Source organism: Artemia franciscana, chromosome 9, assembly GCF_032884065.1.
Source record: "Artemia franciscana chromosome 9, ASM3288406v1, whole genome shotgun sequence".
Taxonomy (NCBI): Eukaryota; Metazoa; Arthropoda; class Branchiopoda; order Anostraca; family Artemiidae; genus Artemia; species Artemia franciscana.
In genome coordinates, this window is record NC_088871.1 from 20,821,841 (window position 1) to 20,839,721 (window position 17,881).

At 35.0% G+C, this 17,881-nt stretch overlaps 1 protein-coding gene across 1 annotated transcript in view; it reads left to right on the forward strand.

Moving 5' to 3' along the window:
• The window catches only part of LOC136031140 (lachesin-like), a 129,929-nt gene that overhangs the window by 44,840 nt on the left and 67,208 nt on the right, over window positions 1–17,881 (forward strand). Inside the window, exons 3-5 of the mRNA XM_065710460.1 lie at window positions 7,064–7,271; window positions 12,883–13,038; window positions 16,165–16,293. Coding sequence (XP_065566532.1) covers window positions 7,064–7,271; window positions 12,883–13,038; window positions 16,165–16,293 — 493 coding nt within the window. The remainder of the gene's footprint in view (window positions 1–7,063; window positions 7,272–12,882; window positions 13,039–16,164; window positions 16,294–17,881) is intronic.

The window sequence follows — 17,881 nt, forward strand, 5'->3', positions numbered from 1 at the left end:
AACCAGAGAAAATTTGCCTGATTTTCGAAAAAGACAATGGGGGAACACCCCTAAAAATTCAAAGAATTTTAATTAAAATCCCGCCATCAGATTTTGCGTGAAATCATCGTATGTAAAAATATGGATTTTTTTTTTGCCAGAGCAAAGACCACGGATGCATGTTTATTCGTTTTTTATGTTTTTTTTTTCAGGGGCGATCGTATCAAATAAATGGTCCTAGAATATCGAGAGAGGGCTAATTATAACCAAAATTAAAATATCTAGGGCCATTTTCAAGTGACTAAAAAGATTAGAAGGCAACTAAGGCAACCCCCTCATATATCCAAAGATTTACCTTACTTAAGGGTTTGGATTTGTTTTCTTTTTTTATCATGGGCTTAGCCAAAATCCATAGCTATACTTTGTTTCCATTGTACGGTCACTTGAAATCAAAATCATTCAAGTGCATTTCTTCAGCATAAAAAATTAAATTTTTTACATGAAAGTAAAGAGTGGTTTTATAACCTAAAATATACAAAAGTATCTAATATACCAAGGGGACTTGTATCCCATCAAACACCTTTCCTCTACAACAATTTATTACCTCATATTTTTTTATAACTATTACACACTTTGAAACTAGTATATTGTTTTACGATCAACAATGTGACAATATGACTTGAATGGTAACTAGACCTACGTTGCCTGGGCAACGTGAAGTGTTGCGGCAATCTTTGTCCGGCTTTGCCGATTAAAGTGTTGCGAGAGCAACACTTTGGTTTTGTTTCTTCGCTATCGGTTAAATGCTGAAGTTGTCAAAACTATCAAAGCTTTCAAAACGGCATATTCAAAGAAGAACACAATCAGTAATCACATGATCAAATTTTTCAGCGTTGAAAAAACAACAGCAAAAGAATATCGGAAAAAGGGACTAAATTGAATTTGCAGCCAGTTGAACTTTATCCTTTTCAATCGTAGACATCGTGACGGATGGAAACTTGGAACATTATCTTATATAATCTAGTTGGTATTATAAAGCTATCCGTAACTTTTCAGGATCAAATACCATAGATGTTCACCAATTTGCACAAATTTGTAGCCCCTCATGAACCTCCTCTAGCAACCCATTCTTGCTTACAAGTCCCTCTTCCGTGAGAGACAAAGAATAACACAATCAGTAATCAGATGATCAAAGGCTATTCCTCAGGGTTGAAAAAAAAAAAAAAATATTGGAAGAAGGGACTAAATTGACTTTGCAGCCAGTTGAACTTTATCCTTTGCACACCATAGGCTCTGGCTCGAGGACAAGCAAAAACCATCCTTTTTGGCCCCAGGCAAGAGTAGTACGGAGCTTTCCAAAATATAATGTCATATTCATCAATTCGGCCCGAGGTCCACACTAACAGCCGATTATTACTTACTAGGCCCCTAAATGTCACTTTGCAGCCGGTTGAAATTTATCCTTTTCAATCGTAGACATCGTGACGGATGGAAACTTGGAACATTATCTTATGTAATCTAGTTGGTATTATAAAGCTATCTGTAACTTTTCAGGATCAAAATACCATCAGGGACCCATCAATTTCCTGTAATGACTCGCCATCCCGGATCGCTTATTATTGGATGGCGAGTCATTACAGGAAATTTCTGGGTCCCTGATTCCATAGATGTGTACCAATTTGCACAAATTTTTAGCCCCTCGTGAGCCTCCTCTAGCAACCGATTCTTACTTACAAGTCCCTCTCCCGGGATATACATCCAAGTTCACCGGAAACAAAGAATGGGTACACCAACTAGCAAAAGTTCCAAACCCCTTGTCGCTGAAGTCATTGTAGCCTAACAGCCGATTATTACTTACAACTCCCCTACATGTCTTACAATCGGGAACCAAGTTATTCTTACCATCAATTACACCAGAAACAGATAAAAGGTACACCAATCAGCAAAAGTTGCGAACCCCTCATTGCCAAAGATGATTATAAGCTAATAATCGACTGTTGCTTGGAAGTCCCCTACATATCATCTCACAATTGGTATCGGCCTATTTTTGGTTCAAGTGTGTACCTTACCACTGAAGTTGTCAACCCCTTGAAACTTTTAAACTGGTGTATGTCATGAAGGAATTTTTGTAACAAAAAATGGATGACATATACTTTGATCAGCTCATCAAGGTCTATCGATTGTCATTGAAAAAAAATTCTATCTGTCTTAGTTCAAAAGTTGACTTTTTTGCCGGAGGCCAACTTTCTAACACCACCACTTAGAAGGGAGCAAAGGATAAGCTCTAATTTCTTTAGCAATGAGAGAACTTTTAAAGTTTAAGAGGTATATCTGATACCATTTCTCTATTGCAATCCCAAGTAGAAAAAAAAGAATGGTAAAGTCAGCTGAAATCACGAACAGAAATGGCTAGAAACAATAGATGGCAGCACTTTCGGACCCGTGGGAAAATCACACTTTTTTGTTTCTGTAAATTTTTCTATTTATCACTCAAAGAAGATATATTGGCTGTGGGGCCGGGGAACTACCGCATATATTTAACACTTATAGATTTTAGTCCATCTTCAACTTGAAACTGGTGCCTGCCTGCTTGCCTGCTAGAACGGAGCTTTCCACTCGAAAGCAGAAACATGGTTTGATGAAACGAAAGCTTGGCTGCACAACTTCAGATACTCCACTCTGACATAGGCTATATAACTCCACTTCACTTCGCACACCATAGGCTCTGGCTCGAGGACAAGCAAAAACCATCCTTTTTGGCCCCAGGCAAGAGTTCTGCGGAGTTTTCCAAAATGTAATGTCATATTCATCAATCCAGCCTGAGGTCCAAACTTTCCATAAGAACCGCACAGGTTAGACCCTTACCAGTTTCCAGGAATAAGCTAAGATCGGCGGCATAGGAAAAAAAAAAAAAAAAAAAAAACCGGGACAAAACCAAAGTGTTGCTCTCGCAACACAATAAGTAAACAAAGCTTTTGCAATCACAAACTGGCTTTATTTGTGACTTCCTAATGACTGTATTCCAAGATAATCCGACAGAAATCTTGGTTGCAAAGCGAATTTCTTATATTTCCAAAAAGCTCCAGAAAAATGTGTAGATTTTCCTATCACAAGCTATGCCATTATAAGGTGCTATACATAAATATTCATAGCTACAAATGCTGACAAAAGCTGGCAAATCATCATCCATTAAAACTGTGCAATTATATACGGACTTTACAAACCATTTGAAACAAGATGTGCCAATTTCTGACTGGATGTCCGCTAAAATCACTTCACGTCTTTGAATATTCAGCTAGTTGCCTTTTAGCTGTATCCTGGCTATAAATCAAAATTCGCGATCGAATCCGTCACTAACGCTACTACGATGAATGAATAAATTTACTGTGACAAATATAGCACAAAGACACTAAATTAACCCACAAAAAGAGCATATATGAAAATCTCATAATGAATTTTTCCATGAAATATCTATTAATACAGCACCATTACAAAATAGGGGATTTAAAAGAGAAACAAGGGGTTTAGTTTAATATATAGATAAATCATTTTTTAAATGTATAGATTTTACAAGAGAAGCATTTTTGGCCGTTTAATTGCAAACCTCTCGTCAGACGTTAAAATTTGGCTCTTTAGTTCTTTGCTTGGCAGTACGAAAACTTTTGGATAAGCTTCAGAGAGTACAGAATGGATCATTTTTATCTTCAAAAAAGAAAATATTGTTTCAGATCCACTCTTAACTAGTTGAAGCGATTCCAATGCTTGTGATCGTCAATAACATAAAATGTGAACAGACATGGATCTATTCTTGCTGAAAGGTGAATGTTGTGTCATGTCTTGATCGTAAAGACAGTCACGTTCTTTGTTGGTCTTTCAATGCAAACATCCTTACTTTACCAATTTCGTTGCGTGTGCCCTGAATGTTGAGTACTTCCTGTACATTCGGCAGAGTTACTACTAGATATCCAACTATAAAGCAAAGAACTGGTTCATAAAGTGACGGCCGCAACAGTCGGTCATAAAGTAGATCTTCGTCAGAACGTCCTATTTTTCTCATTAAGTTTAGTAGAACAGTATACGTTTCGTTGGAACCCAATTTGCACAATAATTTTCTTTTCCGCTTTTACTGCAGTCAATGAAAGGCTCCTCTGCCTACTGCAAATTGGGCACTTATCTTGCTTAGGAGAATGAATAGATATGTTCATTGTTTTGAAAACCTTCATATGATATTTTCTTTACGTGGGTTTGACTCTCTTCCAACTCTTTTCAACATACAATCCGTTTAATTTTGTTAAGTTTAGCCGTGCATCTTTGTGTTTAGCTGTGAAGCTGCGTTTCTTAGTTGAGCAAAATTCAAGGATTCAAAAGTATTAATGTTTTATAAGTGTTTTATGCTGCTACTGTATAAAGAATTCACTATTATTTTGCGTTTTCAGTAAACAGCTAGTTTTGCTTAATCCTACAAACACACAGTAATATAGTCAATCGGTTTATTTGCTCTAGTTTTCTAGATATCTGTTGCATAGGCTGCGAATCACTAAATTTTTGCTCGTTTTAAGCTTTAACTTCACGCTATACCATCAGAAAGCTTCTTTATTTAAAATGATTTTTGCTTGTTTTTTAAGAAAGTTATAGAAAAAAAATGCATAATAAACTTGGAATATCACTACTTCAAGTAAAATAAGAAGATTTATTTCTATACTGAAGTTTGGGGTTATTAAACATTTCCATTCTATTATTACATCTAAAGCTCGCCTTATACAAAAAATTTAAGACTTTCATCTACAGTTCAATTGAAAGCTAACAATTTTAGCCACCAGTTATTTGCCATCCCGAGGAAGCAAGTGTCAGCTAGCAAAAATTATTCCACCCAAAATAATCAGGTACGTATTAAGCAGCCATGAAATGCCAAAAAAAAATTTACAAGCTTGAAAAAATAATTCAGCATAGCTGATTAAGCTAGTCAGTCCCTGAAAATATTAGTAAGAGATCAACAAAATAATTTGCAAACCTAGAAGCGTTAGATGTGTAGGATTCTCTATCAATGTTCATAGTGTAGTGACTGGTCACCCTTAGTAGCTGAATCATCAATTTCCGGATGTTGTGCTTCGAACTATCCAAAAGTGATTCGATTTACTAGAGAGAGAAAGGATTAAAAACAAAAATAAATAATATATATCATTTTTTCTTAGATTTGAGACTTCCTTCTCCCGCCCTCCTCCAAGCACTAACAAAATCTGGAGAGAGATCGATATTTTGATGAGAGGAGTTGGAGAAATCCATGCAACTTTCTTCATTATATGAAGAAAATCCTTCTTTCAGATCAGGGGTAGCAATTCACAAAAATGTAGAGGAGAAAGGGAAGAATCTTATTCTTTTTCTCAAAAAAATACACAAAAATGAGGTCTTCAAACTATAAAAAAAAATATGTTTTTCTGATATTTCCAGTGAAAACACCAAAAAAGGGCCCACCTTAATAAAAATGGTCCCTATGTTTCAGTTTTAACTCGTAAAACTACGAGAGATGATATTATTTGATTGAAGTTGGATCCCAGTTGGAGGTCTATAATGAACACTATGGTTCCCAAAAGGCAGAAGTAATAACACTGATGAACGGTAAAATGACCATTCGATGACTGGACAGCAAAAAGACATACTACGCTGTCACTTCGGACCCTTATCTGCCTAAGCCTTAGAAAGCTCAAAAACTAAATTATCATTCATTTACTGCAGCTTCTGGAAAATTACTTGGATTATGGAATAGTTTCCTAGCTCTCAAATTAAATTATTTGATAAAGTTTGAAGGCATTTTACATGTGACCACAAATTGCGTAAGTGATTTATATACTACAGTAGTATGTAATGAATAAATGCACTATTGTTCCCACAAGTCGGAAATAATAAAACTGACCATAAAAATGACAATTTGATGACTAGATAGTGAAAAGCCATGCTACGCTGTCGCTTCAGACTCTTTATGTGCCTCAGCCTTAGGAGGCTTAAGAAGCTAAATTATGATTTATTTTCTGAGGTTTGTGGAAAATAACGTGGTTAAAGTTTGAAGGGATTTTACATGTGACCAAAAAGCGTGGAAGATTCAATCATAAATAATTTTCAAGATTTAAAGAGTTTTGCTCTTCTAAAAGAGAAGCATACTTCAGAATAAAACAATATGAGAAATGTCTCAAATTAAATCATGGTAAAAACAAAGCCCCTGATAGGCTTGCCTTCTCCCCTAGGAAGTTTTATGGTAGCACCCATAGATTCAATATATATATAGCAATGACTAAACCGCCGTACTGATAATACTTTTACAACACGAGGTCGTAATAGAGAATTAGCATTTTTTTAAATATGATTTTCTTTGGAAGAGCAAGTAACTGGTAACAATAACACAATTATATTTTTTATAATGGGTACGTAGTATTTAAAAGATCTTTTCCTGACTGCAGTGCTCTCGTATCTTTATTACAATTAATTTTCTAGACTTATATAAGACTAGACTTATTTACCACAAAAAGAACCAAATAGAATTTTGGCACCGTATCAGTGGCTAGTTGCACACGAGGGAAGTTAGATATTCTTAATAAGAAAAAAATAATAACGTAATATAAGACCTGCTCCCATGTTGTTTTTCGGGACTGCTTAAACTAGCAGGGGAAGTAAATTTGTATATGGTTCGTAACCGGGAGGATGTGATAATTCCAGCTAGTCCCTCCTCTTTCCTAAATAATCATTTCGGAGTTAGATCTTTGTTCATTTACTTTCAGTAAGTAGAACTGGTGTTGTTTGCGGAACCCTATATTACTCACCACCAACCAGTTGGCTTGGATTATCATCCAAGATAACTATCAAGTCTTTGAGAGTTAGTAATTTCCACCTATCAAATGAATTTTGTCATCCACAATGTACCACTGGACTCAATCAGAAATAAATAGTGAGATATGCAGCGAGAGGGAGCGGGTGAATCAGTCAGAAGTGGAAATAAAATTCACAACATAAGCAAGCTATTTAGTCAATCTAAGAAAGAAACTAGAGTTTAAAAGTTTTTGATAAGTTAGTATGATATTTTCACTTTTTGTAGGTTGCATGGCTTCGGGTGGACACTCAAACAATCCTCACTATAGCAGATAGTGTAATCACGAGAAATTCGCGGATTCAAGTCAGTCATGATGAAGAACAAACATGGACATTACGCATAAAAGAAGTAAAACAAAGAGATGCTGGTACATACATGTGTCAGATCAATACAGAACCGATGAGAAAGAGAATTGCCGTTTTAAGCGTTGTTGGTAAGGTTTACTTGCAAAGCTATAAAAATTTCTGGGCAATCTCAAACCAATAAAATTGTCGTGATCGTAAGCTTCAAGTCTGGAGACATAATTACACGCTTAATTAAAAGCAAAAAAAAAATATTAATCTAATATCGTAAGAATTACGAAAAAGACTACGAAAATTACAAAACGACTGAGTTTACCACAACTAGAGATTATTTCAAAAGTTATTTCACGATTAGACTGGTCCATATAGGACAGTTACTGATTTCTCGGTTCTCTGCCTTCAGATGGGAGTACTATGCTTAGTTGGAGACAAATCATCTGACGATTCTCGTTTTTTTTCTCATGAATTCTTCCCTAGATTTCTCTGGGTATCCATTTCGATTTACTTTGGCTGATCTTACAGAGTTAAACTGTTGATCTTCGTCTCAAACAAACAATTAGTGACACCAGGACTCGAAACTTCTTGTGAGGGTGTAAAGAAGGAGGCCTTGAACAGATTGGTATGGAAGATTAGCGTGCAAAGCTGTCTTGGCCTGAGGTGGATTGGTGCTGTGCTGTATTCAGTTGTTAATAGTAATAATAAGACTGAAACCCAAGCCTCAAAGGAGATAGTATTGCAAATCCAGCTCGCCAAACAACTGGCTAGGAACACTCGGGTTTCTTCAAATTAAAAATAAGAAAGAAAAGGGCTATTTACTTCAAAAAAAGATAAGACTTGATGCAAAGTATCTTACCTATTTTTTCTACCTTTTTACTTGTTTGTTGTATCTTGTTTGTTACTGGTGGTCGTTTTTTTTACAATGCAGCCCATACCCTCCTGAGTGTACCAGATATAGCCATGGAATATATATATATATATATATATATATATATATATATATATATATATATATATATATATATATATATATATATATATACAGAACACACTAAAACAATAAAATATTTACTTTTTAATATGCTGCTGTTTCTGCTAATCAGGTTATCTTGTTTCCTCCCATAGTTAGTGACATTTTAAAATAATTTCAAACAATATTTTTAGCCGATATTGTAATCAATTGTTAAGGAGAAACTGGATTTCATCGGGCCTGCAATTAAGCAAATTCGTTTCAACAAAGAAGATGACAATTCACGAAATAGCAGCGAAATATATTATTAGAGCTATATATGGGACCACCAAGGAGGGGGATTATTGTTAGGGTAACGACTGCTATTTGAAAAAAATGCATAAAATAAGGAATCTGATGTTAATATTAATTTTGTTTCAGAATATCTTCGTCAGAAGAGCCGACCAGCTGAACTTTTGGATTTGATAAACACAAAAACACTATTTGCAAAAACTGGCAATTACTAATTATTAATAATTTAAAATAAATAATAATAATTATTAATAATTTAAAACCAACAAAAAGAAAATGGGAAAAGGTTTCAGGACTAGTAGAAGACATAAAGGAATACAAGAGGCAAAATCCTCCTCAAGACATTCCAGGACTCTCCAGACTGTTATAAGATGTAATCCGACCGACCTACCAATGAACTATTAACTTTCAGTTAGGTATCTGGATATATTTTAACGTTTTTTAGGGGGGTCTATAGTAGAGAAAGGGGTCATACTTTAGATGCGGTACTCTTTTTTTGATCAACAATAGAAATCCCTTAAGAAAGAAGTAAACTTTATAAGACAAAAATAACAAAACCAAAAGGAGAATAAAACCTATGATTTGACAATCCCTTTTTATGGAAATACAATTGATACTTGGTGTTGTTTGCTAAAAAGTTTTACAAAATCTTCACGGGGAAGTATGTATACAGCTAAGAAAAATACTTATTGCAGAACAAAAACAACGAAAAACGCGCCAAAGCCTATCCTTATTATATAAAAAAAACAAGCTTTTTTTTAAATGAAAGCAAGGAGCGACATTAAAACTTAAAACGAACAGAAACTATTCCATATATGAAAGGGACTCTCCCGTCTTCAACGCCCCGCTAATTACACTAAAGTTTTCCATTGTTTTAAAAAGTAGAGTTATGAAAAAGAGGCAAAATTTAACGTACAGAGCGGGGCGCAGATGAGGGGACAGTCCCTTTTATATACGGAATAATTTCTGTTCGTTCTAAGTTTTAATGTCGCCTCTTACATTCAGTTAAAAAAAATGTTTTTTTTTATTTAATTTCTGAACGCTTTTGAATTAATGCAGGTGTTGATTTTAGATCCCCGTACATGAATAATTAAATGAAATTTGTACATTAACTTTACTTTTTTTGGCAAAATGGATTTCTCAAAGTTTTGATCGGACGATCTTGAGGAAAAAAGGGGCGGGCGAGGGGGCTTTTTAGCCCTCCATTTTTTTGGTTACTTAAAGAGGCCAATAGAACTTTAAGCTTTATTTACGAACGTTTTTTTCAGTAATATATATACGTAACTTACAAATTAACTTACGTAACGAACTTCTATATTCGTATCTTTTTAATAAGTATGTGGGAGGGGGGTCGTCCCCTCATCAATACCTCACTCTTTGAACTAAAGTTCAATTTTGTTCCAATTCTTTAAGAATGACGCCTGAACCACAAAGGCAATTTAATTAAAATAACTAGCTCTTTTGAAATTACTAAAAATACTTTAGCGTAAAGAGTGAGGTATTGCAGAGGGGATGAACCCCCTCATATACGCAATGATTTCTTTTGTGTTAAGTTCTAATGTTGCTATTTACTTTCAGTTTAAAAAACTTCTGTTTTTATTTAATTTCTGATCGTTTTTGAAACAATTAAAAAAAGCAAGTTTTTTTTAACTGAAAGTAAGGAACAACATTAAAACTTAAAACGAACAGAAATTACCCCGTATATGAAAGGGGCTGTTCCTTCTTCAAGGCCCTGCTCTTTACGCTAAGGTCTTTACTGTTTTAAAAATTACAGTTGAAAGAAAGAGTCAAACTTTAAAGAGCAGGGCGTTGAAGAGGGAACAGCCCCTTTTTTTGCCGTAGCAAAAAACGTGTTTTTTGCCGTAGCAAAAAACAGCAAATTTGCAGTCTCTGGTATTCGTCGTCATTACCTCTAGGATTCGAATTGGCCAGAGGGGTAGCCCGCAAATTTGGCTCGGAATAAATCACCGATTTTAATGTTCGCAGGATTCATGCCTAGTAAATGAAAGAATATAAAGTGAAAGAAACTTATCTTTCCGTGAGGGCCGAGCCTCACTAATGTATCCAAGTGAATAATCAGTCCAAACTGTGCGAAGTCGGCCCAGCTGCTAGTCCTTCTCTACACTAAAAAGTGTAATTAACGCGCAGGCAAATTATATCCAATTTTCTCTACACACCACACTTGGCTATCGTATCTAATTTTCCCAATTCAAAACGCCAAAAATCTGATCGTGCGATAAATTCAAGAATCAGGTTGCACAATTTCTGTAGTTACTGAATTAATTCGTGGCTAAGGAATCAAGTTCAAACAATTCAAAAGTTCAAACAGGTGTAATCCCTTTGAGAGCTAGTTCAATACTGCAGCATATCAGTATACTGCAGGAATCTTCTTTGAATTGAATTCATTTTTTTTCGGTAATCTCGGTTATAACGTTTTTTCCCCTGATATTATGAGAAATAGAAAAATTCAGATCAAAATAAAGATTTTTAATTTTATGAATGACTTAAGAATGTTAAGTGGAAACTTTCAGGGCATGATGAGGGGGATGTACAACTGACGAAAAGGCAATATGTGCATACTTCCTTATATGAAATTACTCCGTATATGAAAGGGGCTTTTCCTCTTCAACGCCCCTCTCTTTACGCTAAAGTTTGACTCTTTCTCTTAACTCCACCTCTTAAAACAGTAAAAATCTATAGTGTAAAGAGCGGGGCGTTGAAGAGGGAAAGTGCCTTTCATATACGGAGTCATACTTAGTGACAGACAGACAGTGTATCGATAAAGATAATGTAACGGACAGACACTACATTTATATATATATATATATATATATATGTATATATATATATATATATATATATATATATATATATATATATATATATATATATATATATATATATATATATATATATATATATATATATATATATATATATATATATATATATACATATATATATATATATATATATATATATATATATATATATATATATATATATATATATATATATATATATATATATATATATATATATATATATATATGTAGATAGATATGAGGGGGTTCACCCTCTCTTCAATACCTCACTCTTTACACTAAGGTTTGAACTTTTTTCCAATTCTTTAAGAATGACCCCCGAACCACAAAAGTCGTTTAATTAGTATAAATAGCTCTTTCGAAAATACCAAAAATACTTTAACGTAAAGAACGAGGTATTGTGGAGTGGAAGAACCCACTCACATATGTAATAATTTCTGTTCTTTTAATTTTTAATGCTGCTCTTTACTTTTAGTTGAAAAAACTTGTTTTTTTACTTGATTTTTCATTGTTGTTTTATATAATGCTGGAAAACCCGGCACCCCCTTCGTGAAAAATTTCTTCCTCAAGATAAATTTCTCCATGGAAAGATCTTCTCAGGCAACCCCCAACACTCTCCCCCCCTCCGCCACCAGAAAAAATATCCCCTGAAAACGGCATTATGTTTCGTCTAACCAATACTATATGTAAACAATGGGCAAAGTTCATAACTTGCAGCCCTTCCTTGGGGGACTGTGGGGGATTAAGTGGTCCTCAATGACATATATATTTGTTTTCGACTATGCTCAATAAAATGGTTATCTCAAAATTTTGATCCGGTGACTTTGGGAAAAAATGAGCGTGGGAGGGGGCCTAGTTGCCCTCCAATCTTTTGAAAACTTTAAAAAGGCACTAGAACTTTTGATTTCCGTCAGAATGAGCCCTCTTGCGACATTCTAGGATCGCTGGGTCGATACGATCACCCCTAGATATAAAAAAACTAAATAAAACAAATAAACGCGAATCCGTGATCTTTCTTCTGGCGAAAAATCCAAAATTCCACATTTTTGCAGATAGGAGCTTGAAACCTCTACAGTAAGGTTCTCTGATGCGCTAAATGTGAGGGTGTAATTTTCATTAAGATTCTATGACTTCTAGGGGGGTTTTCCCCCTTTTTTCTAAAATAAGGCAAATTTTCCCAGGCTCGTAACTTTTGATGGGTAAGACTAACCTTGATGAAACTTATATATTTGAAATCATCATAAAATTTCTTTCCTTTGATTTATCTACTGTATAAAAAAATTGTTTTAAATTACTTATATATTTAAAATCAGCATAAAAATGCGACTCTTTTGATGTATATATTGGTATCAAAATTCTGTATTTTAGAGCTTCGATTACTATTGAGCCGGGTCATTCCTTACTACAGTTCGTTACCACGAACTGTTTGAAAACAAATGGATTTAGTTAGTCTAAATATTACCACAATAACACCATAACCTTGAATTTCATTTTAAATATTCTTGATATTTTTCTTTGCCCGAAAGTATTTACATTGTATCTCAGGGTGATAACCCCGTAAACTGATTGTATATTGAATCTTTTTGTTCTTTGCTTAATTGAAATTAAAAATGTATTATAAAAGTCAGTAATGAATTAATTTAATTGTTTTTGTTCTAGTCCCGCCTGATATATTAGATTACTTATCAAGCTCGGATACAATAGCTGATGAAGGAGCAGATGTTAGTCTACGCTGTGCTGCGGCTGGAGATCCAAAACCGACAATTAGCTGGAAAAGAGAAGATGGCAGCACATTCTTCATTGAAAATAGGGATAGTAAGTTCAAATATGTACGTTTATCTTGCAAAAGCCAAAGCTCTTTTTACTCTTGATGTACTGACTAAAAGGAATAAATAGAAAAGGAATAAATAAAAGGAAGGTTGGGGTAGAGACAGTAGACTTACAAATTTCATAAAAGAATGAACTTGATTTAAAACGCTCTATGTAGAGTAAGTTTTCATTAAAAACTGGAGTTCTAGAGTTTGTTCGGACAGAAAATTTCGCATCTCTTCTCCCCTCCTCCCAAAGAAGTCATTATGGGTATTGTTAGCTTTTAAATAAGAAACCAAGGAGTCCAATTATGCCTCATCATCATCATCATTTATTTTATACTAAACGTAACACAAACAAAAACAAAAACAAGCGGAAAGAACCACGTCCCCAGAAGCAAGCTTGCTCCCTAGGAGCAAGAAGAAGAGTCCCTACCTGAGCCTGTTCGTCAGAAAAACTGCTACAGAGACGGTGGAAGTGTACCTAGAAAAGCAGAATACACTAAATAAAGATTACTTTTACGCACAATATGATCCAGCGGAGCTATTCCACCGTCACTAAATAGATCAGAAGAAGGATATATCCGTGGGAGATGAAAAATAGCCTTCATCGCTTTATCTCGGGCTCTTTGAAATGAGCAAAGAAAGAAAACAATCGAGAAACACGCCAAGAAATGTCACCATAGTCGCTTGTAGTATAATATCATTCCCGTAAGCTAGGATGATTGTCGCCTGTACATCACACGCACGATAAGGGGTCCTGAAATGTATGACAATACCCATCCGGCTGCAAGAACCATATCATTTGACCAGCACCACTCCTTCACTTTATCAAGAGGACCTTGGGCTACAGAAGCGGCAGATGGTAGATCCACCGCAGCAATGAAAAAGTTTCTGCAGTCAGCGAAAAGGACAGGGTAAACATGGGGATGAAGACCATCAACAAGATCCTTAATATAAATCAAGAAAAAAAGTGGTCCAGGCACAGAGTCCTAGGGGAAATCTTTTGATATAGCGCAAAGTAGAAGAAGAAGGATCATTAACCAAAACATACTGAGATTTCCCTGAGAGGTAAGACCTTAACCATTCTAGTGATAAAGCCTACCTATCTAAGCTCTGCTTTATTTTTCTTTAATATTACTCTTGCTTTGGCTGCGAAAATGATTGATACTCTGCTTGGCAATATGGAGCCCAGGTTTAGTTTTTAATGCCGTAAGGTTGGACGACAGGCTTGCTACTAGCCCCGTAAAGAAGACCAGTGACAAAATTGCTGATTTGCCACCCTCTGCGTCATCAATGGCTCTGGAGGATATTTAGCCTTTTTTCTTTTATTGTAAGACTTGTTGTTTCAGTAATTAAATAAAAAAACTATTTTTTTTTACTGAAACTAAGGAGTGACATTAGAACTTAAACCGAACAATAATTACTCCATGTATGAAAGGGGCTGTTCAATTCTCAACGCCCTGCTCTTTACGCTAAAGTTTGACTCTTTTTCTCAAATCTACTTTATTAAAAAAAAAACTTTGGCGTAAAGAGCGGGGCGTTGAGAAGGGAACAGCCCCTTTTATACACGGAGTAATTTCTGCTCGTTTTACGTTTTAATGTCACTCCTTACTTTCAGTTAAAAAACTAGTTTTTTTATTTAATTTCTGAACGTTTTTGAAATTATTAAATGAAATTTGCATATAATTTTTTTTTTTTGGCTAAATGGCTTTCTCTTAGTCTTGATTAGACGATTTTAGAAAAAAGGGGTTGGGTAGGAGGCTTATTTGCCCTTCAATTTTTTGATTACTTAAAAAGGCAACTAAAGCTTTTAATTTTTAACGGAAGTTTTTATTAGTAAAAATATACATACCTTAAGAATTGACTTACGTAACGAACTTCTAGTTTCGTATATTTTTATAATGTATATAAGGGGTTTTGTCCACTCGTTAATACACTTTTTACACTAAAGCTTAAATTTTGTCCCAATTCTTTGAGAATGACCCCTGAACCCGAAAGGCCGTAGAATAAATAGTTGAAATTACTAAAAATAATTTAGCGTAAAGAGCAAGTAATTTAGGAGGACAAAAACCCCTCATATGCGTAATAATCTCTGTTCGTTTTTAAGTTTTAATGCTGCTCCTTACTTCCAGTTGAAAAAACCGTTTCATATTTATTTTTTCATTAATTTTTTTTAAATAATGCTGAAAAATCCTGCGCCCCCTTCATTGAATTTCTCTTCCCCCATGAAAAATTGCTCCAAGGAATGGTAGTACCACTTAGCCCCCTCCCCTCACCCCCAACCAAAAAATCCCTCTGAAAGCGTCAGTAAACTTCTCAATAACTATTACTGTATGTAGACACTGGTCAAAGTTTGCAACTTGCAGCCCCTCCCCCGGGGACTGTGGGGGAGTAAGTCATCTCCAAAGACATAGTTCTTATGTTTTTTGACTATGCTGAACAAAATGGCTATCTCAAAATTTTGATCCGTTGACTTTGGGAAAAAATGAGCGTGGGAGGGGGCCTAGATGCCCTCCAATTTTTTTGGTCACTTAAAAAGGGCACTAGAAATTTTAATTTCCGTTAGAATGAGCCCTCTTGCAACATTCTAGGAACACTTGGTCGATACGATGACCCCTAGGAAAAAAAAACAAACAAACACGCACCCGTGATCTGTCTTCTGGCACAAAATACGAAGTTCCACATTTTTGTAGATAGGAGCTCGAAACTTCTACAACAGGGTTCTTTGATACGCTGAGTGCGATGGTGTGATTTTCGTCAAAATTCTATGACACTTAGGGAGTGTTTCTCCGATTTTCCAAAATAAGGCAAATTTTCTCAGGCTTGCAACTTTTGATGAGTAAGACTAAATTTGATCAAACTTATATATTTAAAATCAGCATAAAAATCCGATTCTTTTAATGTATCTCTTATTATCAAAACTTCATTTTTTAAAGTTTTGTTAACTATTGAGCCGGGTCGCTCCTTACTACAGTTCGTTACCACGAGCTGTTTGATAAAGATTAAGTACCGCTAATTGCGGTAATTGGTAACTAGTCATCTCAGTTTTTTTTATTTCATAATTTCTCTATTTTTAACACAAAGCTATAATAATTATTATATTTCAAAAAATTAATTCAAGTAATTCTAGCATTCATCGTCGATGGATCGGTGTTGAACATTACTCGTATTAGTCGACTTCACATGGGTAACTACCTCTGCATTGCTTCCAATGGAGTTCCACCTTCTGTGAGCAAGAAAATAGCCGTCAAAGTAGAGTGTAAGTATCACAAAACTACCCACCTACTATTTTAAGAAAATGATCAGGATGTAAATATACTTTGAAAATTATAAGGCTTATTTGATCTGGGTACTATTCGTTGTTGTTACAAGCATTCCACATTTGTGTAGTACAGTTTATGAAGTACGTACAAATTTTACTTAAGTACTAAGTAAGTTCCAGGGCCAAAATTGGCCCTGCTGCTTAGCATCGCTAAACATAAAAAACAACAGTTTTTTTTTATTTCAGGCTATTAATTGAGGATGTCAAATCAAATAGTGAATACAAAAATACAGGAGTTTCAAAAATTCCGGAAATAAAATATGAAAATTCTAACTCCTTAAAATATGAAAATTCATGGACTTACTTGTCTTCACAAAAATTTTTAATCATCAGACTCAAATTTCCGGAGTCCCCTGCCCAAAAAAAACAACCTTTTCCTTAAGTTTCAACAGGATCTCATAACTATAAGACAAATCGACGTGTACTTGTAACGTAAGTGCGGAAACTGCATATAAAATCAGTGTAAATCAGCGTGCTGTTTATCAGCGCCAACTGCAAATAAATTTATCATTTTTAATGAAAGCTGGCGAGTGTATATAATCTCTTTAAACTATTAAATAAAATAAAAAACAAGTTTTTGCAACTGAAAAGCAAAGAACAGTATTAAAGCTAAAAACGAACAGAAATTATCCCGTATATGAAGGGGTTGCCCCCCTCCTCAATACCTTGCTCTTTACGCAAAAGTCTATAGCACTTCAAAAACATAGCTTCGTATTCTATATTAACTGCCCATGTGTTTCAGGAGTCGTTCTTAAGAAATTGGGACAAGTGGTCAAACTTTAGCGACAAGAGCCAGGTGTTAGGGAGGGGGACAAACCCTTCATATACGGAATAACTTAAGTTCGTTTTGAGTTTTAATGTTGCTCCTTACTTTCAGTTGATATTCTTTTTATTTAGTTCCTGATCGTTTTTCAAATAATACCGTTAAATCCAGCTCACCCTCCATGAAAAGTTCCTTCCCTCTCATGGGAAACTCCTCCGTGGAAAGCTCTGAAGTAAAATGCCCCCTCCGAAAGTAAAATTCCTGTTCGCTACATTTTCCTAAACCAAATATTTGTATAATGAGGAGTAGAATACTGCAAGCCACTATGGTCTCAAAAATATTAGCCTATATAAATACCCTTTTGATACTTCTCCGGAATACTATTCGACAAAATTTCAGCTCTGTGTGGCTTGAAATTGCTGTTTATCTTATTTTTATAAATTCAGAGTCATTATTTGGGTCAAAAATTTTGGCTCATTATCCATATCTATACTCTTCCTGTTAAAGGGAGGTCATGGGTTAAATTCATCACCATCTTAACATTCATATGATCCAACAGGAGCTCCTCTCATAGAGAATTTGAATACCTGAGCCTAAAAACACCTCCTAAGATCTTAGGTTTTCCCACGCCCAATTTAAATCAACCTTGACGTTAATATTCTCCAATAATAATACCATATTTCTAACTGGGATCCTAGCTATTTGTTCCTGTAGCTGTAATAAATATTCATGAGTCACTACCGTCTCCATTGGTCGGTAGAG